At 39.3% G+C, this 26,568-nt stretch overlaps 1 protein-coding gene across 2 annotated transcripts in view; it reads left to right on the forward strand.

Moving 5' to 3' along the window:
* The window catches only part of PDK3 (pyruvate dehydrogenase kinase 3), an 80,275-nt gene extending 57,358 nt beyond the window's left edge, over nt 1-22,917 (forward strand). For both annotated transcript variants that reach the window (XM_074994484.1, XM_074994475.1), the window contains exons 6-11: nt 1,013-1,090; nt 1,793-1,869; nt 4,701-4,802; nt 5,692-5,802; nt 10,974-11,087; nt 12,187-22,917. In XM_074994484.1, the coding sequence (XP_074850585.1) occupies nt 1,013-1,090; nt 1,793-1,869; nt 4,701-4,802; nt 5,692-5,802; nt 10,974-11,087; nt 12,187-12,330 (626 nt within the window). In that variant the 3' untranslated portion in view covers nt 12,331-22,917. The remainder of the gene's footprint in view (nt 1-1,012; nt 1,091-1,792; nt 1,870-4,700; nt 4,803-5,691; nt 5,803-10,973; nt 11,088-12,186) is intronic.
* Nucleotides 22,918-26,568: the final 3,651 nt, after the last annotated feature.

Consider the following 26,568-nt stretch of genomic DNA (forward strand, 5'->3'; position numbering starts at 1 on the left):
AATTCAGGGGCCCTATATCCAAAACCCTTCACTGTCACCACTTACTCGAAAAAACAAGTGACCTTTGGTGAAAAACTTTATAAATATAAATTTAAGGTTGGCCTATTCTGCCTTTACAGAATGTCAGATTGTACCTATGTTTAAATCTCTTAAGTACAAGGTTATGGTACATATTGTAGCACACTCTCCTTCCAGAGGATTTGAAACGTTGTGGCAACAAAGAGTATGATTATAGGAGAAACTGTTAGATTGTATCTGCACGAAATAAAAAATTGGAGGCAGGCTTAGTGAACATTAGCTATCCTACACTTAACTGGTTTCACCTACTCTGCATAAAGCACTGTTTCTTAAACTGCGTTCCATGGAACATTGGCATTCCATGAGCAACTTGCAAGTGTGCCGTGAGCATCTGACACTTTTTTGATATCGTACACTGATGGTATATATTGTCTGTCATTAAAACTAGATACAATGTTGCCTTCTTCATTGTTACGATACCTGATTAAGTTACTGCTCTTCTTTTTTTAAATAATTTTTAAAGAAAATTTTCGTAGATGCTCCACATTAAAAATAACATTATTTGGTGTTCTGTGGTCTCAAAAACTTAAACACTGGCTGAAAGCATCCAGAGTTGCCTGATCTTGTAACCTGACCCTTGTTCTAAGGATGACTTTTGCCCTGTTGTGTGCTGTTAAGCATGTGATCAGACTATTCTGAATATTCAAGCAAGATGACTGTTGTGTGCCTCTACTTGTACAACTCATGTAATTTAATACTTCTGATAGTAAAGCTGTGGTTTTTAAGAGAATTTGCCCTTTTAGGGTTATACACTGGAATATATATTTCAAATAGCATGAAAATGCACACTGGTTTCAGATTTTTAGACGAATGCCTAAAAAGTCAGATATTTGCATGTAATCTTGTTATTCTAAGAAACTGAAAGACCATTGTTAGTCTTTTTGCATAAATGCAGAATTGACATTGAAATATGCTGTTATTTTTTCTTTCACAGATGCTTATGAAACAGCTAAGATGTTGTGTGAGCAGTACTATCTGGTTGCACCAGAGTTGGAAGTTGAAGAATTCAATGGTAATAGGAAGTTCATTTTATTTTTAAGTGCTGTAGGAAATATTGGGGACGGGGGGGGAGCATATTAGCAAATAGAACAAACATAATGGCTAACTGTTTAGTTAATAGATATGATTTTAAGTTGTGAGTTACAGCAGAATACAAAGATCATATATAGAGAGGTCGCGTTCCTTACCCTCCTCGTTATTCTTCCTTCGAGGGCAGAAAAAAGGGTTAATGAGTTAATTAAAATGACTCCAGAGATGGGTGCACTTAACATTCTGGAGCACTTATTCTGCACATGATGCTGAGGAAAAAATGCTGCATGCTAAATGAGATATCGTTTCCAGCAGCTGTGTTTTGCTTTCTTTAGAGTTATGTAGGCGTAGGTAATTACCAGGCCTGATTCTGCTTCTCTTCTATGTCTGCATTCTGTGTTTAATTCAGAGGTGTGCTTCCAAATTCCACTCTTACATTCTAGAAAAGTGAGAGAACATAAAAACAACAAATCCTGTGGCACCTTATATATTAACAGATATATTTTGGAGCATAAGCTTTTGTGGGCAAAGGCCCGCTTCATCAGATGCAATGAGTGAGAACATAGTTATGCAGTTGTTTTTATTACAAGTTCAGATTACTACAGTAGATGGCGTGAACTGTGATACCACAGGGGGAGTATGCTGAAAAAATATTTTAACTAACTTAAATTTTATTTATTTCTAGCTAAAGCTCCAAACAAGCCTATTCAAGTAGTCTATGTACCCTCACATCTGTTTCATATGCTATTTGAGTTGTTTAAGGTAGGAAAGATTTATCAATGCTTGGATTGAATAGCCATAGTGTTATATGTTGTAGTTAAGGCTTTCTTAGCCATAGTATTTGCAAAAATAATTTTTCCTCATGTTCTCTTGTGTTTTGTTTTTGAAAGTTTGGAGTGATGTGATTAAAGTTAGCCATTAAGCCCTTTCCTAATGTACAGACTTCAGACACTCATTTGGACTCAGATGTGGATTGTACTTGTTTCTGCATTTGGTTAACTCAGAATGGCTTGCAATAAAATTTCTAACACTAAACTTCATGGCACAGTACCAGACCTTTTTTTAATTTGCTCAAGCTTTTTTGCTTTATTGGATGGTTTGAAGTTCATCTTGAGGGAGAGTTCATCATGACCATTTTCTTTTTGGTATGACTTTTTTAAAAAAAATACTAGTTTCAGAACTGAGAAGTTAAACTAAATAGAAAGAATAGGAGAGACACTGAAGTACATAAATTGTATATTTTGAGAAAAGTAAGTGCAAATGCCCTGAGATGCATAATTGGGCACATTGTATAAGTTAAGAAAACAAATCTATTCAGTAGAAGGCAATGTGATATTTGTCCAATGAATATGTTTTTCTTTGTGTTCTTCGTTAGTGTGCATATACTCATGTGCAAGTACTTGACTCCTGTCTTTTCCCTGTCCTGTCATGAGCTTCATGATGCATAACTTTCTCTAGGACAGAGTTGGTCTGAATTTGTGAAGTGTTGCTGTAGATTTGTTTTCAACTATAAAATTATGTAGTGTGCACTAATATAAAAGTCAAACACAGTAGTAGCAGTAAGTAATATTACATTTGTGCTGTACTGAGTGTGCAAACTGCATTGATTAAATGACTGCAACATAATAGTTTTGAAGTGGGTCAGGTACGTCAAGGCTTTATTATACTTCCATTGCACATTGTCATTTTGAAAGTAATTTATTTAATCAATCAAAATAATAAGTGTTAATTTCTGTACAGGGTGAGCCTCTCTAATCCAGAACACTGTCCCTCCAGCAACATCCACAATCTGGCATGATTTTAGTTAGCCAGGTGACTACTTACCATTTGTGTGGCCAAGTTTCTTGTGGTCCCACAAAACGTGTTTATGGCCATCGGTCCTGGCTCTGTGTTGTGTGCTGTTATTTAGCTGTAACTTACCACTAAATGGGTGCATCTACACTAGGAACTAACTGGGTGCGTCCACACTAGCTCCCTACTTCGAAGGGAGCATGGTAAGTAAGGTGTTGGGAGATTATTAATGAAGTGCTGCGGTGCATATGCAGCTCTTCATTAAGCTAATTCTCCCCCAGGGCAACTTCAAAGTGTTAACACTTTGAATTTGCTTCAGGGAGAATTAGCTTAATGAAGTGGTGCATATGCACCGCAACACTTCATTAATAATCTCCCAACACCTTACTTACCATGCTCCCTTCGAAGTAGGGAGCTAGTGTAGACACACCCACTCTGAAGTTAACTTCGAAGTTAGGCACTACATCAAAGTAGCCACAGAGAGTCTACGCACATTTTCCCTTACTTCGAAGTTAACTTTGAAGTAGGGAGCCCAACTTTGAAGTCTCTACCCCATTCCTGAGAATGGTAGTAGTACCTTACTTCAAAGTAGGGTTAGTGTAGATGCTCTGTTTCAAAGTAAGCAACTTCGAAGTTATTTTTGTAGTGTAGACACAGCCAGTGTCTTGTAAGAACCCAGTAAACTGTGTAAGTGTTGGTAATGCTGCTAGACAATATTGACCTCCTGTGGTCCAGCACATTTTCTTCTCCAGCACTGGTCAGATTCTGAAGGTGTTGGCTGAGAGTGGTTTAACCTGTACAATAGAAGTGGGTAGTCCTGGTATGTACAATTAATTTACTATATTCACTTTACTGGAGAAACTCAGTTACGAATACCAAGAAATTGATGTTGTTTGTAATTCTGAAATGTTGATAACTCTGAACAAAATGTTGTTATACTTTGATATATATATATATAACAGAACATTAACTTCGTACAGGTTAAACCTCTCTAGTCCAGCACCCTTGGGATCTGACAGGTGGTGAACAAGAGAATTTGCTGAATCACAGGAGGTTAATATTGTCTAGCAGATTACCAACAATGCCACAGTTTACATAGCTCTGATAAGACATTTAGGGATAAATTACAGCTAAATAACAGCACAAAATACTGAGAGCCAGGACTGGTGACTGTAAATAAACTTTATGGAACTGCAGGAAACTTGGTCACACCCATGGTAAGTGGACATGCAGCTAACAAAAATCATGCCAGATCATGGATGTTGCTGAACAAGTATATGTTCAACTAGAGAGCTTCAACCTGTACAGCGTTGAAATTTTCCTATGTGAAAGAAGCATGCTGCTTTCCCTTTATCACGTTAGTAGTTTATGTTGGGCATAGTGCTAAACTGCATTTGAGGGTTTGTTTGTGGAATTTTTTGTTCTCTCTCTGAATTCCAAATGGTGTGTTCAGTTCATTGGTCAGTTTCTAAGCCTGGTCTTCATAACTCTGATTTACTACTGTATTGCTTTGTGCTTTCTGGTGTTGTATCCAATAGAAATATTAATTTACTTTCAGTGAAGTATTACAATATAAAAGTGTAATAAGCTGACAGTTGACTTGCTGGAAAGTATATCTTCAGTTTGCTCATATACACCCTCTTCTGTATGCATGTGTACAAATATAGGGCAGTTTTAGTCAAAGTTTTTTAGAAAAACAGTGAAAACATATGCAATTTATATATTGTTGTTACAAAAAGTATTTATGGTAAAGTGGAGGTGGAGAATAAATGGGAATCTAAAACATATTGTTTTAACTTTAGAACTCAATGAGAGCTACGGTGGAATTACATGAAGGTAGGAAAGAAGGCTGTCCCTCAATTAAAACATTAGTCACATTGGGAAAAGAAGATCTATCCATAAAGGTAAACTCGGTGCTTTTTTTATTTTCTAGGGAAAAAGGTGCCATAACTCAAATGTGCCCCCCTCCCCACACACCCCAGGCCGAAATTCAAGCTCCAAAACACCCCTTCCCCTGCCTCCCCTGGAACTCAATCCCTAGTACGCACCCCCTCTTGCCTCCAGGTAGCTTAACCCCCTCTCCCCGGTAGCCCCAGTCTGTTCCCACCTCTCACTCCCAGGCTCAAACTCTTGCTGCCCTGCACCCCCCAGGTGGCTTAACCAACCTCCCTCCCCAAACCACACCCTCTTCCTCCACCTGATATTTTAGCGCCCCCCCCCCCCCAAGAACGGCAATCCATACCCCCTCTCGCCCTCAGGGTCTCACTCCCCCACCCCTTCAGCAACCCCAGACCGCTGCCAGACTCAAGCTCTTGCTGCCTCTCCACACAACTGGCTGTTAAACCAATTAAACATTCTTCAGCATGGCAGGCTGCTGGGAGCTGGAAGAGAGTGGCGACAGGAGCAGTAGCTGCATATGGCTGATTAAAGAGCCACATGCAGCTCAGAGTTGCCTAGCCACATTTTAAAAATGGTGGTGCCAGCAAAAAAGGAGACAGAATGCCGTTCCACAGCATTCTCTGGGAAAAGAGCCCTGGGTAAACTAATACTTTTAAATAACGGGACTGACTTTCAAAGATATGCTCACAAGTAACATTTTCAATAAATGTATCTTTAATTTTGCTAGGGCTAAATTATGTACTCCATATAGTTTCTGGCACTCATGCCATTTGCATTAATGTCTATACATGAGATATTAATAATGCTTTGTCTATTTGATGCTGTGAACTTTCTGTTCCTGAGCAGATAATGAGAATTCAGATAAAACTTAGGGTTTGTTCTTTTCTCCTATAGATTAGTGATCAGGGAGGTGGTGTCCCTCTGAGAAAAATAGATCGACTGTTTAACTACATGTACTCAACAGCACCTAGGCCTAGTTTGGAGCCAACAAGAGCTGCACCTTTGGTGAGTGTCTGTGGGCCAGGGCAAAATATTTTTTTCCAAACATTTACATTCTCTATCCTCTCTTCTAGGTAAATCATTTTTACATTTCTGGTGCAGAAATTAGATAGCATCAGTAAATCCATGTAGGCAAAACTTATCAGGATAAACTTAACTAGGATTCTGCATTTTTAGCAACTCATCTGTGGAGTAGGAAATTACTTTTCTTTGAGTGTTATGAGTACTGTATTCTTGGAAATGACTATATCCAGGTACAGTGCAGCATTTTAAAACAGATTAATATAAATAATATTTAGAATCTAAATTAATTAGAATGTAGTGTTTTGTATATATACCAAATAGTACCTTGTTAGCTAAGCCATTTTTTTTACAGAGCACTGCAGGTAAAAAGGAATTGAGTTTGACGTTTTTTAAAAATGACGTTTAAACAGTTTTAAGTCTTTGTCTTGTGAAAATAAAATCAAAATGTTTGTAATGTGTTATGTCACAGGGTAACTCATTTTATTTAGTCTTAGCTCTTTAATAGTCATATCTGTCATTTTATTCCTCTTCAGTAGTATTTTTGGGCCCAGATTTACAAAAATGTTCATCCCATGGTAGCTTCCTTTAAGAGCAATGGGGCGGGGGAGGGGGCGCGACGGGACAGAGAGAGAGAATGGATCATTTTATATATTTATATATATATATATATATATATATAGAGAGAGAGAGAGAGAGAATCATTGCAGAAGTCTAACTAGTATACCTCTTGTATGGTGTTATTTCATAAAGAGTATTGGTTAACACCAATAATACACTTGCCACTAATCTTAGATTCCCCCTTTTCTTCTTTGTGCTGCACCGTTTCTGATGCAGTCTTTAACTTTGAGTATGTCAAGTAAAAATTTATATGTTAGGCACTTTCCTTTTCATGTTTTAAACGCTCTGCTGTTCATCATAGTCACATGCTATCTGGTGGTGGTAATGAATCATAGAACACTAGGATTGGAAGGGACCTCAAGAGGCCATCGAGTCCAGCCCGCTGCCCCAATGGCAGGACCAAGTTCTGTCTAAACCATCCCTGATAGACATCTATCTAACCTGTTCTTAAATATCTCCAGCAATGGAGATTCTACAACCTCCCTTGGCAATTTATTCCGCTGTTTGACTGCCCTGACAGTTAGGAACTTTTTCTGAATATCCAACCTAAACCTCCCTTGCTGCAGTTTAAGTCCATTGCCTCTTGTTCTATCCTCAGGGGCCAAGAAGAACAAGTTTTCTCCTTCCTCCTTATAACTCCCTTTTAGATATCTGAAAACCGCTATCATGTCTCCCCTCAATCTTCTCTTTTGCAAACTAAACAAGCCCAATTCTTTCAACCTTTTTTCATATCACATTCTCTAGACCTTTAATCATTCTTGTCGCTTTTCTCTGGACCCTCTCTAGTTTCTCCACATCTTTTTTGAACTGTGGTACCCAGAACCTGGACACAATACTCCAGCTGAGGCCTAACCAGCTCAGAGTAGAGCGGGAGAATGACTTCTCGTGTCTTGTTCACAACACACCTGTGAATGCATCCCAGAATCATGTTTGCTTTTTTTGCAACAGCATCACACTGTTGACTCATATTTAGCTTGTGGTCCACTATAACCCCTAGATCCCTTTCTGCTGTAGTCGTTCCTAGACAGTCTCTCCCCATTCTGTATGTGTGAAACTGATTGTTCCTTCCCAAGTGGAACACTTTGCATTTGTCCTTATTAAACTTCATCCTGCTTACCTCAGACCATTTCTCCAATTTATCCAGATCATTTTGAATTATGACTCTATCCTCCAAAGTTGTTGCAACCCTTTCCAATTAATTAATTTGCAAATAACATATGCCTGCCCCAGAAATCTTACATAGTGTGTCTAGTTAAAACCTCGCATTTGTTCCCAATGTCGGAAGTAGTTTAGTGAGTCCTCCTTGGTTCTATTCATTCTGCTTGCTGCAGCACTTTGTCTCGATATAAGATGTTCACCACCTTTAGAAAATTATCAGAAGTAATCCATACCATGAACCTGATAAAATTTTACTCATTTCTTGATCATATTTTGTTGTTTTGTATTTTAATTTCTCTATTTTTGATTTGCCTAATTTTCTGCTCCTGTTAAAATTTTATGAGAGCTAGCCTATTGTGAGCAAATTATTTCCTGTCATTTTCAGGGTTGTCTTTTCCATCTGTGAACCCAGTTAATAATTGCCTTTCCATCTTTCCTAATTCTGTATGGTTGTGTTTATAATTAAGATATTAAATCGGGGAGATGAAGAAAAGGAGAAGGCATGGCAAAATTATGATGGAGTTTGCAATGCAATGCTTGTACTGTTGTTGATTTTCTGTCAAAGAACCTCAGCCCTGACCTTTTTCAGAGCTATGTGAGGAAATTAGCAGTCACGTACATCATCCCTGCCTCAAGTGAGAGTTTACAACGCTAACCTCATTAGTAACTTCTAGCTAGTGTAAGTGATAAAATAGACTGCTTATGAAACATGTTACAAAATTAGTGGTACTAGAATTCCTGTACAGAGTTTCTTACGACATTTCTGTTCCTCATTACTGCCCCTCCCAAACAGTGAGCAGGCCTGCTACGAAGCCACAGAGGTGAGTGATCCCTCTAGTCAGTTTTTGAAGAAGTTGGGGCAGGTATTTTTTTTTCATGTTTGTGGGATGTGATTCTTCACAAGCTCAAGATTATATGGGGGGCTGAATATTCAGTGAGCACTTTGGTACTTTCCTTGTGCTTTTGGTTTGTCTCGCTTGTAGTTTTGCTGTCAGTCAGACTTTATGGTGGCTTCTCATTGCTCATTATTTTGAAAAAACGTAGGTTGCAATATAGTGCTTGTAAATGCTTTCTTGTTGTGGAAAGCCCTTGCCAGCATAGGGGAATTCAAACAAATAATGTGTATTCTGCTTGTCTGCCTCAGCTGGGCAGGTATTGGGGGCCTGAAACAGGGATCCCACCATCTTGTATCACAGAAACCTGCTCAGACTTCCTGGCTGTGGTTACACTGAACTGCACCACTGGCAGCAGTATGCAAATGGACAGTCTCGAAAATGCAAGTGGCTGCTCATTTGCATATTTACTCTCTGGCAGACCCTGCTGCTGGCACACACAAAAAAACTGTGTAAACATGGTTCTGCCAGTGAAAGCTCCCCTTTGTCGGCAGCCTCTTACTCCTGATTTTTTCCGGGCATAAGAGGCTGCCAACAAAGGGGGCCGGGTTTTGCCGGCAGAACCACATTTACACAGCTTTTTTTTTTGTGCCAGTGGCAGGGTCTGCCAGTAAGCGAATAGGCAAATGAGCCTCCACTTGCATTTTCGAGACCACCCATTTGCATACAGTGGCTGGCAGTTCAGGTGAGTGTAACCATAGCCCCTTTGTTTTGTATCCCACTGTGCTGTTCATTGATCTCTCCACTAATCCCTTCACAGTCTCTTGCAGCAGTGCTGTTTGCAGTGTATCCTGTGCCTTTGGCCCTTTCCCAGTGCCTGAGAGGAAATAAGGTCTTTCTTTGACTGGGCTCAGACTGGGCTCAGCTAACCCTATTCCTCTTTCCCCTTTGCTGCATTCCTGTACCCTTCTTAATCAGCCTTGAACAGACAGGCTACTTCTAGTGCTTCAGCTCACCCTCTCCCCCCTACCCCCGTGAGGTAATTTAAGTTAATTGTCAAATCAGCCTTCTCCAAGGGAACTAAGTGATGTCATAGTAATGAGAGTACATACTCACTGTCATAGAAGCTAGCATCTGCAGGTAAAAATTTGTTCCTTTATCTTCAGTGGCAGAGAAGACTGCCAGTATGATGATACTCATTTTCAGAGACTAAGGTCCTGAAGGAGCAGAGCTCTGTTGACTTGTTTCCAGTGTAATTAGTCTGTAACCATTTCAAGCCTATGGATGAGGAGTCTTTACCTTGTCAAGTAGTGTGTGGCTGATATATTAAGACCTTAATGTTCGGTATGAGAGCTACTATGCTGCAGCATGATTCTTAACCATAGTATGGAGTATCTTCCTATTATTATTTTGTATATAATTTAGTAAAGTTGCAGTCATTACTTTCCTACACCTCTGTTCTGTCTTTTGTTGCATCATGTTGTAATATATCATCAACAGTCATTGGTCTACTTTGCTATATCAGGTCAAGTATGTAGGCCTGTGTCTTGCTTTTTCCACATTCCAATCCTAGGTAATAAACTGTCATAAGATACTCAGAACCACCAGCAATGAGCTGAATATTGCAGCACAAGCTCATGAGAGAGCTGTGCGTAGCATCATCTTATTGTAAGCTTATTGTCAAACTGCTTACTGTTTGGTCTGCTAAATTATGTTCTTCAGAGAGTAACAACATGCATGAGTAAATCTACAAAGATTTAGTTCTTATTTTTGTATGTTGGTAAAAACATCCTACTGCTGCTAATTATCGGAGGGGTAGCCGTGTTAGTCTGGATCTGTAACAGCAACGAAGGGTCCTGTGGCACCGTATAGACTAACAGAAAAGTTTTGAGCATGAGCTTTCGTGAGCACAGACTCACTTCTTCAGATGCTGGTCTTGGAAATCTGCAGGGCCAGGTATAAATAAGCCAGAGCAAGGGTGGGAATAACAAGGTTAGCTCAGTCAGGAAGGGAGAGGCCTACTACCAGCGGTTGATCTGGAGTTGTGAACACCAAGGGAGGGGAAGCTGCTTTTGTATTTAGCCAGCCATTCACAGTCTTGGCTGGCTAAATACAAAAGCAGCTTCCCCTCCCTTGGTGTTCACACCTCCAGATCAACCCCTGATAGTAAGCCTCACCCTTGCTGACTGAGCTAACCTTGTTATTCCCACCCTTGCTCTGGCTTATTTATACCTGGCCCTGCAGATTTCCAAGACCAGCATCTGAAGAAGTGAGTCTGTGCTCACGAAAGCTCATGCTCAAAACTTTTCTGTTAGTCTATAAGGTGCCAAAGGACCCTTCGTTACTGCTGTTAGTGATTTTTCTCACTCATATTTAAACAAAGTTTTATGGAGACAGGTTGCAATATGTTATGTAGGCTGAGGTACAAAAGGAAGCCTGAAGGGCAAATTAATGTGAATAACTTTCTTTAAGTTTGTTTTGATAAATAATTGTAGTTGATACAATGTATTCATTTTAACTTCCTCACTACCCTTTGTTTTGTAGGCTGGATTTGGATATGGTTTGCCAATCTCTCGTCTTTATGCAAGATACTTTCAAGGAGATCTTAAACTCTATTCGATGGAAGGTGTGGGCACTGATGCTGTAATTTATTTGAAGGTAAAAACTTGAGTCTATCATAAGATGATACAGCTCTGAATATAATTAATTCTTAGGCAGAGCAGTCAACTGTTCACTTCACACTTAATTTTTTCTCAGTATCTATGCAGTTCTTCAAGTGTCCCCGTGGGTGCTCCACCTTTAGGTGCAGCAGTGCCACTGTGCCCACTGGGCATAGATTTGAACTGAAATGCAATAAATGGGGGGTGGGGGGGACCAAAAATCTGCTACCTATGCATCCAAGAGTAGACCACTGTCTTGGTCTTGTCTGGATTGCATCACAGTCATCTGGCTTTAGCTGTAGAGTCAAATAAAACAGTGGTTCTCAACCAGGGTACGTGTACACTCCACAAGACCTCTGCATGACTGCAGTATTAAATCAACTTGTCTAGATATTTGCTTAGTTTTACAACAAGCTTCAGAAAAAGTGAGTCAGTGGAAATGAAAATTTCATACAGACAGTGGTTTGTTTATACCATTCAATGTACTGTATGTTGAAATATATGTACAGTATTTATATTCCAAATTATTTATGACTGTATGGTAAAAATGAGAAGTGGGATAGGAAGCATTTTTCAGTATTAATGTGCTGTGATCTTTTTTGAATTTTTATGTCTTATTTTTGTGAGCAAGCAGTTAAGTGAAGTGAAACTTGGGGTTATGCAAGACAAATCAGACTCCTGAAACAGGTACAGCAGTCTGTAACCTCTGAATATAAGGGAGGGACCGGTCAAAATAGTTTTTAAAAAACAACAGAAGGCTCCTCTGTAAAACTGTTGTTCCTTTTATCACCTTTTTATTCTCTTTCCAGCTGCCATTCCCCCTCTTATTTTCTTTGGGAGTTGGGGTGGCAGTAAGGCACATTTTAAAATGGACTTTCTCATGGATTTTTACTGCAGTATAGACAACCCATTTTGAACTGGGTTGTCATAAGTGTAGTCAAAGTGGCTTTTCAAATATTGTGTGGGGAGATGTAAAATTTAAATAATTGAAGCTTTTATTGAATACAATAGTGTGCACAAAAAATCTGTTCGGCATGTCTAGCAGTTTACAATATGTTTCTCAGCAATGATTTCTTACCATTACTTTCATTTTGTAGGCTCTGTCTAGTGAATCATTTGAAAGACTTCCGGTATTTAATAAGTCAGCATGGCGACACTACAAGACCACACCAGAAGCTGATGACTGGAGCAATCCTAGCAGTGAACCCAGGGATGCGTCTAAATATAAAGCTAATCGATAATTCACCACCTTAGTCTTTCCCAAGATGACTTCTGCATTCACTTTAAAGTCTCTACTTTGTTCCAAAATCCTCTGAACCACCTTAGCTTCCTTACAGGGTCCTATAAGGGCGCTTGAAATTGCAAAAACAAAGTGATGTATGAGACTTAAGAAAAGCACTAAGCATTTTTGGTATGTTTGGTAGTATAACATCTTTACCAAAATATGCTTGGTTAGTTTGGTTTTATATTTGGTCAATAGGGTGGTACTGTGATTGCACTTAAGTACGCAACTGTACAGTGAAAGGGTATTATCTTAAAGGCTGTTTTTTATGAACAAATAAAAATCAGCTAAATCTGTAGAATTCCTTTGATAGTCAATAGCATCTCACTCAGCAATATGATGTAACAGACAAGTTCTAATGTAGCTGAATATGTGCTTAGAAAATCCACTCAGTTTCATACTGCACAGCATCATGTTATATAAATCCTTTTAGGCTGTTCAGCTCTTAAACTAGTGACAGCAGAGATACACAGTTCTTAGAAGGGCTCTGTAGCTTTAAATCGACATTTTCCTCATATTCCCAAAAGTGCTTGTCAGGTGCATCCAAAACTACATATGCTGTGGAATTGCAACTTTCATCTCTTAATATACACCTTATTGTTTTTGTTTGATTTGTACAAAATGCTAAATAATATATCATATTAGTTACTTTAAGATTTTAAGGGATCAGTGCACCTCTCCATTTGTACACCTAACTCCCACTGATCCAGAGGTGAGAGAATAAATTTCATAACATGTGATGTTCATTGCCTATCAGATACTTTATTTTATTTTTGTGAAAATATACCAAGAAACCAGACAGCCAGTCATGCAAGTAAATTTGCCCTAAGAATATCAGTCACCTGGAACTTGATCAGTTGTAAAGTGGTAAATAATTTGGAAAGTTACTTATCTTTATTGCAAAAGACAATAATCTGGCAATTTGAATTTACTGTATTGTAGTTGAATACTGGCTTTTGGAAAGCAATGCTAATCTAAATATTATGGAACTAACTGGGAGCATAACAGAAACAAGGAAGGATAATTAGAAATAGGAGATGACTTCATAAGTAGTTGATAACTTGTCCAAGGAGAGAGATTTAATTATACAGCATTCTGTAAAACTGGTTGAGTTACTTACTAATGTCAAGAAGCTGTACTATACCAAGTTTCCAGATATTGCCTGTGATACTTTGAGTCCATAGAGTGGCCTATAGAGATTAGGTGTTCTGGTAACGTCCTAACTACAAAGCTAAAGCTATGATGTGTTATAATGACAGCTGTATTTGAAGGTGCACCTTCAGGAGGTTGGTGAGACATGTTAATATTTTTTTAAAGCTATTGTGTAAGATTTTAACAAGACAAAACTTGTTTACAAAAACTCAGCAAAATATCCCTTTGTCCTCCTGAATATTTATTTTGTAAGAATTAATCTTTTGGATAAATAAGAAAAAAGTGAGAACTTCCTGCATATTTTTTTAAAAAATTTGATTTAGAGTAATATTAGTTAACACTTGCATAGAACACTTCATTTAAGGATGTCAGCATAATTGTAAGCTATTCATTCTCTCAGCATCCCAGTTTTTGATGCATAAACTGAGAAAAGCTGAAGACCTGATCTTGTGGACACTTCCACCTATGTGCATAGAAGTTAACCACCTGTAAAACTGTGCAGTATTGGGGGCCTATGTTAAAGAATAACCCCCCTTTGTTTCGGACACCACTGAAGAGAGGCTTGCCATTCATATGGTACAGCCAAATTTCCATCTGTCACTGTGGAAAAATCAATGCAGTCAATGAAGAGTACTTTAAATGTCTAGAGCCTGATGTCTAAAGGACACATTCAACCAGAAACCTAGTTAGCCTGGGAAATAAAAATCTGTTTCTGCTATCTTTTGTATTTTTACAATGTCCTTATTTAAAAACAAATGGGAAACTTGCTATTTGAAATATTGCCCCCAAAATTAGATGAAAAGTGGTCATATGGGAAAACTGTGAAACTTATTATTTGTGAAGTGGAAAAATATAACATTTGTTGGAAAATATCGTGAACTTCAAACAGGATAAATGTGTGGAGAATGTATACATTTTGCAGTTCTTAGGAAAAAGTCATGTTACAATGCATCAGGTGACTTTTAGGTCTACAGTGCTTCTGTTTGGGGAAATCTTGGCTGTCTGTTCATAAATTAAAATGTGTTAGAATGACAACTGCAGACAAATATAAAGTAGAAATTCCCTTTAGTGTAGCAGAAGTACATTAAATATGCAGAAGCCAGTGAGTGAGAAGTGAAGATATGAAGGGCAAGTATTACTATATTGGCTGAGTCACTACTTTAACTGGTGTTCTGGGTTAGTTTGACTGCTGAAGAGAGTGAATTTATTGGCCCTCTTCAAACAAAAAAGGTTGTGTCACATGCAGATTGTCCACCAGATGCTCATGAGTGCTCTGGGGAAGAAGAGTTGGTTTCATATACATTTTTTTGCATCCTGTTTCAGTACTTGAAAACTAATGTCCTCTGAAATGGCCACAATAAGCAATTTGTTCTTTAAATCTTGAGCATGTCCTGATGATTCATAGAAGGGAAATGAGAGCAGTTTCATCTCTCTTCTCCTTCCACCATTCACTCCTACTTCCTCTGTTTGCCTGTCATCCCTTAGTTACTCTGGGTAAGCGTAGGCAGACCCCACTTCAGTGGTTGGTTTCGCTCTGCCTTACCTAAGCTGCCAGCCTACTTACCTGCCCAGAGCTCAGTTCTGGCCCAGGCTTGACCTCCCCAACTCAAGTAATTTCCCTCTGCAGCAGGTTAGCCTGAGGCAGTGGAGAGGACTTGTCAGCGAGAGGGAATTCAGTAGAGAGCAGACTTTCTCAGAGAGTCAAAATTCCCTTACATCCTGACAAATTAAGATTGATAGTTGTATTGTTGATTCTAGCTAGTGTATTTACATATTCTGCTCTTTTTTAGAAGTGTCAAATCGTATTTTGAATCTATAGGGCCATTTGCCTCAATATCCTGTGGCAGTGCATTAGAAGTTAAATTGTGTCGTATAAGTTTTCCTTTTATCCATTTCTGATTTACAGCCCTCTAACTTTATTGTATCCCCTTGCCTCGAGTTTCGTGCAGCGTGCAGCCGAACAGACATCTACAGCACTAGGTCATTAACAATGACAGAGAGAATGTGCTATACATACTATCTCCTAAATTTTTCTTGAAAACTTACACCTGACTCTCAGGCTAATGGAATTAGAGTTGTTAACTTTTTTGTTCTGGTGTACATCTTCTTATCTTGAATTTAGTCTGTTAATTTGTAGCCCAAGTATGTAATGTTGATAGATACTTAATGAATATTTTTTTTAAAGTTAATCCTAAAATTTTGTGTTCCTTCATTCTATTAAATTTCACAATCTCAGTGGCTTCTTAGGGTCCGTACTTTGAGATTAAAAACTTTGAAGGACTACCTGAATGCTCAATTAAGTCTTATCTGGAACTTAAGTAGATGGTGCTTTCTTCATCTGAGCATTTGCTTCAGTGACTCAGCATAGTAGCATGGGAATCTGATGCTGTGCAGTTTGTGTTACCTTTTGGAGACTACTTAAAGGAGAGATCCTGTCCTAATATTATTTTTGTAGTTCCCGTCATACATTTTGAAGAAATATGTGCTGTCATGGATCAGTAACTGGCTAAAAGAGAGAATACAAAAGGTAGGAATAAATGGTCTGTTTTCCTAATTGAGAGGTAAGTAGGGGGTACCCCAAAGATCTGTACTGAGACCTGTGGTGCTCACATCATACATCAAAAGTTACTCACATTGGAGAAGTGATCCCAAGTAGACATACAAATTGATAGGGTCTAAAGAAAGAAGAGATCATGGTGTCACTTTGGATTGTTCTCTGAGAACATTTACACAGTATACAACACAATCAAAAAAACCTGATAATATTAGGAACCATTTGGAAAGAAACAGATAAGACACAAAATTTATTTCCTCTATATAAATCCATGGTATGCCCAGATCTCAAATGTTGCATGCAAGTGTGGTCACCTCATCTCAAAAATATATATATTTGAATTGAAATAGGTTCATAAAAGGGAAAAAATTATTAGAGGTATAGAACGTCTGCCATATGAGGAGAGATTAATGAGACTGGGACTTCTCATCTTAGAAAAGAGACAAGTGAGGAGGTATATGATAGAGATCTATGAAATCATGAATGGTGTGGAGAGAGTGAACAAGAAGTGTTATTTACCCCTTCACATAACACAAGAAGCAGGTGTCATCCAATGAAATTAATAGGCAGCAGATTTTAAACAAACAGAAGTTCTTCACACAAAACACCATCAACCCATGGAACTCCTTGCCAGGGGAATTTGTTGAGACCAAATATATAAGTAAATTCAAAAAAGAATTGGATAAGTTCATGGAGGTTAGGTCCATAAATAACTGTCAGTAAAAATGGTCAGGGATGTAATCCTATGTGTGGGTATTCCTAAATCTCTCGACTGTCAGAAGCTGGGACTGAATAACGGGATGGATTACTCAAATTTTCATGTTCACTCCCTTTGAATCTCTTTATGCAGGTCACTGTTGTAAGGCAGGCTACTGGAAATAGGTGGACCATTGGTCTGACTCATTGTAACTGTTCTTTTATTTTAATGATGTAAATCTTGGTGTCCTTGCCAAATTTTTATATTTATTATATTATATTTTTATTGGCCTTAAGTGTCACATAGAGTTCATGTTCACTATGAAACAGCTGTTGCCTTCCAGCCTAAAGGTGACTGAATTTCAGGGGCTTGATCTCAGAAATCACTTCAAGTATTCTCACAATCCAGATAAAACATTTGGGTGAAATCCAGGCCACATAGAAATCAGTGGCAAAATGCCCATGATTTCACCCTTTTAGATGTTTCCATCAAAGGTGCTATAAATTGTGAAGTTGGCTTGATTGAGGTTTGTGTAAAAAGAACCCTAAATTTCAGGCTCAAGGATACTTTTTGCTTGATAATATCCAGGCCAAGTTGGCTATTAGTATGGTTTTGTACCAGCTCTTCTTTTCTTTCTGGATTCACACCTGCTTAGGAATGAAAATACTGTAATGCACTTTAGCAATAAAAGAATCTTCAAGGAAGTTTACACTGGGGATGATTTATTTCAGTATTTAATAGGAAGAAGAGTTTAGCAAAGATAATAAAACACAATGTTTTAAGAATATGGCAACGTAAGGGCTCAGTCCTACAGCCGCTGAATTTATATAACTACTCATGAAACTTACCCTAGTCTAGTCAATACGATTGCAGGATCAGGACCTAAATTATCAATAGTCTTTGAAATAATCTTCATTTGTGGCATTCCATAAAATATTTTTATATGGACTTAATTTTTATTATCTTGTTTTAATTTAATTTATAAAGATGCCTCAAACGAGTTCAGATTGACATAATGAAATTTGTTCTGTTCTTCTACAATTCAAAATAGTTTAGGTTATATCGGTAAGACTATATTTTTTACAGGATACTTTGATTCATGCCACTTGCTGCTATCACATACCCTTAATGTTTCTTTCATTTATTTGAAAATTTCCTTTGAATTGAATACCCCTGAAAGGTGCCAGTTTAACAATCCTGGAAATTAAAGTCCTTCATCTACAAACTCTGTTAAGTGGCTGTGCAAGTTTCCCCACTGTGCCCTGCTACTGTGCTTCATACTTTTTCAGCTGGGAAACCCAGTGCCCATTTCTTCCTGGCTGTCTCTGTTGAAACTGCCAACGTAAATGAAAGTTGTCCACTGTTTTGGGGGTTTTGGTGTAAAATACCAGTCTGGCAGAATCACTTGGAATAGGTCACTGAAGAGCATTCATAATGGTAGCTGCTTTGAGATGCTGCTTACCCAGAACATGTTAGAATTGACTTGCTTGAGAGCAAAGGTGCTTTTTCTGTATTGTTAATCCATTGAAGTGGCATAGTTTTTAATGGTAGCAAATAACTAGCTTGAAGTAGTTTGGCTATTTAAGTGTGCATGGAGATGGGCAGTCAGCTTTTTCAAGAGATTCCAAGGAGATGAGTTTTGTTTGTGTTGGAATTGTTTCTAATCTGGTAATGTGTGTATAATTGTGTTCTTTGTCTACTCTCAATCTTCCATCCTTTTTTTCCTTTTCATTCCTACCAAAGAGAGTAAAAAGATTACATGGTAGTGAAGTCTTGAGGGAACTAATCAACTATGTAGATTTATATTAGTTAGAGGGGGCTTATGAGCTTATTTATGGCCTTGTTCAGCAACATACTTAGGTACAAGCATGTGTTAAATTCTCTGACTGCATTAAAGTTAAGCAGGTTGTTGCTGAATTGAGACATTAGACAATTTTAGCAAGGAAACTGTAAACTTGCCACTAGTTTCTTCAAATTTGATGTGGACTTTCCTTTTGATGTGAAAAATACTTCTTTATCAAGGCCAGGGCAAATATGTGTTACAAAATCAGTATTTATATAACTGAGTTTTTGTTAGACTACTGTCTTTACTGCTAGCTGTTTTTACTTTTTGCTGGACTGTTCTGGATGCAGAGATTTGGGAGTTGCAAGTGGATTTCCCCCTGCCCCACCCAAACGTTTAATTAATGCTAACATGTAGTTTCTGGTTTATGTTTAATCATATCACTGATCTGCACATAATCAATACACCTGTTTCCTTAAAAAGTTACTCTAGTACCTTGACTTGTCAGTAGTCTTTGAGGTTATTTATTCTGTAGTTTATAAGGTAATCTGAATTGATTTTTAAGCTGGAAATTTTTAAACCGTTCAAGCACATATGTATTTATGTTGCATTCCTGTCAAATATGATCTAAGTTCTTACTTTCTAGGATACTTCTGAACAGAACTCTAAGCTTACAAGCTCTCAAACAATTTACTGTGATAACAAAGCCTTATTTTTGTCAATCTTAAGGAAATTTAAAATTAAATCTTCTGATGGTTTTTGTGATAGTTGAAATAATTAATTTTAAGTATGTTAGAGCCTCATGCTAGCAAGTTCTACATTACACAGCTTTTAATAAGGGCGCCATAGCAAGAACCTACAGTCCAGCAACACTTCTGTTAAAAGCACACACACACACACGCAAAATTGAACAACATGTTTTGGTTTGAGAAGGATTTTGAAACGTAAGTAGGCAGAGTTGTGAATCAGAAGTCAAAAGATAATTGCTTACTAAACAGTATGACAATTCAGGCAGCATGAGTTTGGCACTTTTGTGGGGTTTAATAAATGCTTTATTGATGACTTCACAAACCATCCTTGGTCCTCCATTTTGAAAAAGTGTGGTCACACATTCATCTGATGCCTTTGTAAATCTGCTTTCCCAGGTGACCCTAGAATAAAACTTGGTTTCCTCTTTTTATTTATAATTTAAACTCAACAGATTATGATTTTTTATCACAACTCTCTTTCTTGTTTTTTATATGTGGTGGACTCGTATTTCCTGAATCAAATTTAATTGCTTGTCCCCTCAGCATATTCGCAGGTGAGTGAGAGTCCCAGGTCTTGTGACTAGTAATTGGGAAATAACTGTCTAGAGTGCAATATAACTTAACAGGTGCTTCCTACGCTCACCTTGATTTATGTGGATTGAGCTGTGGTACTTGTTTTTAGCCTAAAGGGTCCTGTTATAAATTTAAATAAGGTAAGTTGCCACTTACCAGTCAGTTGGTCATTGTGACAGTTTCTAAACATGAAGTGCTCTTTTGAAATAGCCAGAGACCACAGCAAAACTCTGGGGTTGGGTAACAGAAAAAAGCGGTCCTAGTAGACATGTGCATCAAAAGCATTAATGAGATTTATATTGAAGAACATGAAGACTGACAGAGCTTCACTAGTTGTACATGGGGTAAACACTCTAAACTTGATGTCCAATGTGTTTTGTTCAAAGATTGCTGTAGTTTATTTGACTTTTATCTTGCTATTTGTTTGTTACTGGACTTTGGGTGCCTAATTGGAGACAACTAGGAGTTTGTAAGCATATGTGGAGTTTCTCCAGAAAGGGATTGGAAATAAATCATGACATTTTTGAGGCCCTTTAGGCATAATCTTCACAAAACAGAAACAAGCAGGTCATCTGAAAAACATTGGGCCAATAATCTCCAGAGGCTTTGCCTGCCTTAGCCAGCCAGGAGTGGGGAGAATGCGCACACTCTTCCCTTTATTTTCATTTTTGACTCAGCTTCCCCTTCCTTTCATACCCCTAGAGAGTCATGTGATCAGCTGGGCCTCTTAAGTTACTTGGGCTGCATCTACACTAGCAAGTTCTCATGAAAGAATTTTTGAAAGAAGAGGGCTCTTTGGAAAGATCCCATGGAGCATCTGCACACAAAAAGCATTCTTTGGAAAGTGAATTGAATGAATGTGGCACACCTTTCAAAAGCGCTCTTGCACTCCTGTTTCAGGAAGAATGCTATCTTTCGGAAGCTTCTTTCAAAAGAGAACGTGTGTAGACGCTCTGCAGGGCCCTTCTTTCGAAAGAGCGTCCTCATGGGGCCTGATTTTTCTATCCCTGGCCCATTCTTTCCAGAGAGCAGGGGCTGTGTGGACACTGTCTTTTGTAAGAGCAGATCACTCTTTTGATCTGCTTTTTTGTGTGCAGATGCACTCTTTGGAAAGAAGTTCTTTTGGAAGAGATTTTCCGGCAGGGCTTCTTTCAAAAGATCTCTGTATGTGCACATAGCCTCTGATACTGCAGATCCCTTGCCCTGTTACCAGCTTGACTTCCAGGAAAAGAGGCATGTCACTGAATGTCAGGCTTTTAAAGTGGCTCAAATCACTGGTCACAAAAATGTTGAACGTTTTTATTTTATATTTATTACCCGGAAGCCCTGTGAGGATGGGGGCCCTCATGTTGGGTGACTATGCAAATGTATATCCAGACCCTTGGCTCTGTAGAGTTTGAAATTTGGGTGATTGTGGGTGTACCATGATCAAAGCCATACTTTTTTTCTTGTAACACATTATTTCATAGTTGCTAACTCAACTGATGAATTCCTTGCTGTACAATTTCATTTTTCCAATGTATCTTTGACTCTTCCAAGTCTGTGGAAACTTGTTGGTAGAGATGACATGGCCCTTTGATCAGGAAAAGACTGGTCTCACCAGTCTTATGTATGAAGATAAGTGACTCCCAGTGAAAAGCGGAATCATACAACTCAAGTGTCTTTCTGTTCGCCTAATTCCTGTACATCCCAGTCTGGTTCAAGCTCCATAAAAATGATGAGCTTTGAATTCACTGGGATCTGGCATGCCAGTTGCTGACTGAAAGAAGGGTAGATACTTGTGTTGCTAAAACGATTGCTCTCCTGAGCAAACTGTGGTGGTCCTATGGGTCCCATGAACATATTGACAGAGCAGCTGTGCTTTGGCATTTGAGAAGAACCCATACAATCACTTCAGATGCTTTACGAGATGACATTTTGCTCAAGGATCTTTTTCCCTAGCAATAATTAAACTGTTAACGTTCACAAACAGTTTTGGGGATTTGCTAATGTAATGAGACATTTGCAGGTGAGGCTGTAGAGCTTTCCTTTCTAGGTGTTTTGTGCATCCACCATTGTATTAGCGCCATCTTCAAGGCTTCTGCAATTAAAGGTGCTACAAAAATTTCAGATCCTGCAGCCATTTAAGAGAAATAACAGTATGTTTCATGTGGTCATATGAGTGTCCATATTAGCGTTCTCTCTTGGTTGAATGGATGTAGTGCCAGTATTCATTGTAGGCTACTTTCCATGTGTTTTGTTGGAATAAAGTGATCCCTTGCCAGTCAAGTCCTGCACTTGAGCTGTCCAGAAGCTTGAATTTTGCCTTGTGAAGCTGTGGGCTTCATAACCTATAAACTGTAAAAGCTCTGTTGAAGGTCTGCAGCTGAAAAAGACAGGTAACTGACCTTGGTGTGTCTATTGTAACTAGCAGCTTGCATAGAACTCTAATCCTTTCTCGTCTCTACTATGTGCAATAGAAACCTATAATAGCTGAGAGTGATTTGAGTCTGCACACTGCTTCTATTACACGTGTATCTTAAATGTTAGGATTTACTAACTTTGGATTTTTGATACTGTCATCGCTAAGAATCAAACAGTGAAATGACACTGAATTTGCAACATGCCTTTTTTTTTCTTGTGTTAATCCTTTTCAGAGATATGCTAATCCACTTTACTTAGATGTAGCTAGACTTTTATCAGATATTGTAATTCAGAATAATTTTCAGCTATAGAGTGTAATATTTTCTACCTAATTTTTATTAAGCACTCCTGTTAAGTAATAATAAGGATGACAAATATTAAGCATAACCGCAGGGAGGTTAACTGTTATGAGAATGTAGTGGATTATTTTTCATACCTAAATTATTTTAATGTTGAAGATTGGATTTGCGTGGAGAAGCATTGTTTGTTGTCTTGGAAAATGTTACTTACATTTTAGGGGGGAAAAAAACCTTGCAAAATATTTAAAATTCCAATGTGCAGTCTTTATATGTATGTCTGGATAGTTTGTCTTGTCACCACATTTTTCCATAATTAAACAGGTTTTTTTTTCCTGAGTTGTTGTTTGTTTTTGTGCATGCATCCTTTTGGCTTTAAATGTTTTTGGATAACACTGGGTATTTGAACTGTTAAAATAACACCAGATGCTTTTCATATTGAAATTCTCGGACCTCTTTGCAAAGCCAGGTAAGTATTGTATGCTTTTCCTTATTTTATGGAGGGAAAAGTGGAGGCACAAAGGAGCTCATTTACCTAACTGTTCTGGGGCAGATAAAGGGATAGAAACCCAGATTCCCTGATTATTGGTCCCTTACTCTAACCACTCAGCTAAATTACAGTGAGAAAAATATTGCTGAGTCTGAGGTCTCTTTCTTTTTTCCTGAAGAAATACTTTTATTATCTGTAAGAAAATCCACAATACATCTCCTCACTGCTTGCCCTTTGGCATCTTTGATACTGGAGGTAGGAAGTGGTTAGTCACATAGTATAGAAATAGCAAAATCTGTCAGTATATACTATATAGGCCATGTCTACACTAGCCCCAAACTTCGAAATGGCCATGCAAATGGCTATTTCGAAGTTTACTAATGAAGCGCTGAAATGCATATTCAGCGCTTCATTAGCATGCGGGCGGCCGTGGCACTTCGAAATTGACGCGCCTCGCCGCCGTGCGGCTCGCCCCGACGGGGCTCCTTTTTGAAAGGACCCCGCCTACTTCAAAGTCTCCTTATTCCCATCAGCTGATGGGAATAAGAGGACTTCAAAGTAGGTGGGGTCCTTTCAAAAAGGAGCCCCATCGGGACGAGCCGCACGGCGGCGAGGCGCGTCAATTTCGAAGTGCCACGGCCGCCCGCATGCTAATGAAGCGCTGAATATGCATTTCAGCGCTTCATTAGTAAACTTCAAAATGGCCATTTGCATGGCCATTTCGAAGTTTGGGGCTAGCGTAGACGTAGCCATGAGGTCTGACAGTAACTCTTTAGAATACAGAGCTACAAGTGGCAGCAGCAGTATACTGAGGGTATGTAGCTCCAGGGCACAGGGTTACTTCAAAGACCCAATTTATTATGCTTACACTAATCTCCGATTGCACCATTCTTTTATTTTGCAGGCTTCTTTAATGCAATTCAGTGTGGTTATTTAGTACATGGATTTTTTTCCTGCCAGTATAATCAGAAGTCTTAAATAGTAATTAACGATCTACAGAGGCTGGCACAGGTCAAGCTCCAGTGGCCAATACAGAGGCAACCAAGGGTCCAATAAGGCTGCCTAAGATTTTCCACCAGCCACCAAGCACCAGCCCAGGTTTTACCCCGCTACCTGGATCGATGTCAACGGTGTCTGATCCAAAGGGGTTTACAGGGTGTGCGACAGAGCCCGTTTGTTCCCCAGAAAAGATGACAGACAAGGGGTCAACTGTCCACAACTAAGTTTCTTTTTATTCTGACAAGAGCTAGGTTTTTACAATGTAGCGTTTTCTCTTTCCTATTTATTTACTATGTTACCACACTTTATTTTACTATGTATCTATTTAATATCTCTAGAAGCTACAACTATATCCTTCCCTGTTCCCTGAGTCTCAGCACAGGATTTGGGACTAGTTGACTAATAGCCCCTTTGTTGTATTTTTTGTAGTTACAACGTTTAAACTGTACCCTTCTTAGACTTACCGTTGGCTCCACTGGCACACACAACTTGGTGCTCTTCCGTGCGTGTGCTATAAGGGAAAAGAAATAAACCAGAACTGATAATAATTACTCTGCTATATATGTACTTGTGTATTCATTTAAATATGTATATATCTTTATGTTTCTCTTTATGTTATATATTAATACGTTTCTACATATTTAATTATGCCAGGTTGTTTAGTCTGGTAACGGGCTTCCAGAATTTCTATGTATACATATAATATGCCAGGTTATTTAGTCTGGTAACGGGCTTCCAGATTTATGGGATATTTTTGCCCGAAAAGACCCCAGCGCAATAAAATAAGACTGCGCTGGCTTCCCTTCGCCTCAGCGTCCCAAACGCTCAATTATGGGTAGTTTTTGGGCTTAAAGGGACTATAATACGACGCCTCCCGAGAGCTGCCTATGTCGGGCCCCCTAGTAAGGGAGCCCCTTTACTGCCCTGCCTCGGGAGGAACTATACAATATTATATTCCTCTTACTCGGGGCACCCGCCCCCTTCAGAGCACTTTTCTCCTTCTAGGAAAATGGCCGGTGATGTTCGACCCTAGGTCCCCCAGCGACCCAAGGGAACAGCTGTTATGCTTTTACTGCCTAGGTGAGGTTCCCCCTGCTGGCCAGGCAGATGGGGCCTCCAAAAATAGCTATAGCCACTACCCTAGGACTTCTTATATGTATACAATTAATAAATATTAATAGGATACCTGCCTCCTATGGCCGCCTCAAGACTCATTAACAACGTCTGAGGTCTAATGTAACCCTGTAGGGATTTACTTAATATGGGTACCCCCTTAATGGGATGTCCCTTCTAATTACTCTTCTATTTTAATACTACATGTGGAATCCTAATTGGGGTTCTCCCTTTACCGGGTTATCCCCCTATGTTTCAACCCCCGCTTGGGTGAGCTCTACCCAGCGGGGGAGCAGTCAGTTCTGGTTCCCTTTAGATTAGAACCCCTATCTAATCTTATATTATGTATGCAAAAGGTAAAGCGGCTAGGTCAGTAGACCGCCTCCTGTGCTTTACAAATGAGAACCCTGGGAACAGGGTTCCACAATTTAAGACGATTAAAACCGTATTATTATTTACTCTACCTTGTGTATAGTAACAACAAGGGATTAGTATTACTAATGCTAACAATATGTAAACCCTAACTTTAGCGATTTGAGCTAATATCCCTAATATTTGTGGAGAGCAGTTATTAAATACCTATCCTCCTCCTGATCTGTCAGTCCGGGCGCCGGGCCCGAGGGTCTCCACAGGAACCTAGGAAGTGAAGCCCTCACGGCGCACTTTTTACTGGCAGCCGCGGCAGGCAGATAGGATAGAGAGGAAAAAGAAGAGGAGGCCAGGGGAAAAGGCCAGCTTGGTTAACAAAAACCCCTGGCTAAAAGCGGCAGCGGCTCCGCCGCCGGCCAGCAGAGGCCGCCGCTTGTGCGGCTCCCCAGGCAGGGCACCTGCCGGCGCGGTCTGCCTGGCGAGCCTGCCTCAGGTAAAATCTGAGGACTTTAGTGAGTTCAGCTCAGTTCTTCCTCACTGGAGCTCTTCAAAAAGGCTTCTTAGCCGGAGCTCTTCGAAAAAGCTTCTGCGTCCCACGGTGGCTGGGGTGCGTAGATTGACACGCGGGTCTGCTTCAGCGTTTCTCGTCGAATCTTCAGCCAAGGCTGAGTCCAGCTCTAAACTCAGTCCTTTTTGCTCTTCTGGGTCCGTTGTCCTCTTCTCCGCTGCTCCCCGACGGACTGGCGAAGCCGGGCTGCGCTCCAGAATTTATAGAGCTGGGGCGGACCTGGTTGAACACTCACAGGTGTCAGGTCCGCACCTGCGTTGCCCCGGCAACCAGGATGCACATTCCGTTTACATATTCATGAGCATCATAAATGGTCCAATCCGTGCATCTGAATTCAAACCGATGCTCATGAATAGGCAATTAGCTTATGAATATGCATAGGCAACGGGCAACCCTAACGGTCACTCCCTATACCTTGCATTTACCTGAGTTATATGGTTACTTAAACACT

The sequence above is a fragment of the Carettochelys insculpta genome, chromosome 1 (assembly GCF_033958435.1).
Source record: "Carettochelys insculpta isolate YL-2023 chromosome 1, ASM3395843v1, whole genome shotgun sequence".
Classification (NCBI taxonomy): domain Eukaryota; kingdom Metazoa; phylum Chordata; order Testudines; family Carettochelyidae; genus Carettochelys; species Carettochelys insculpta.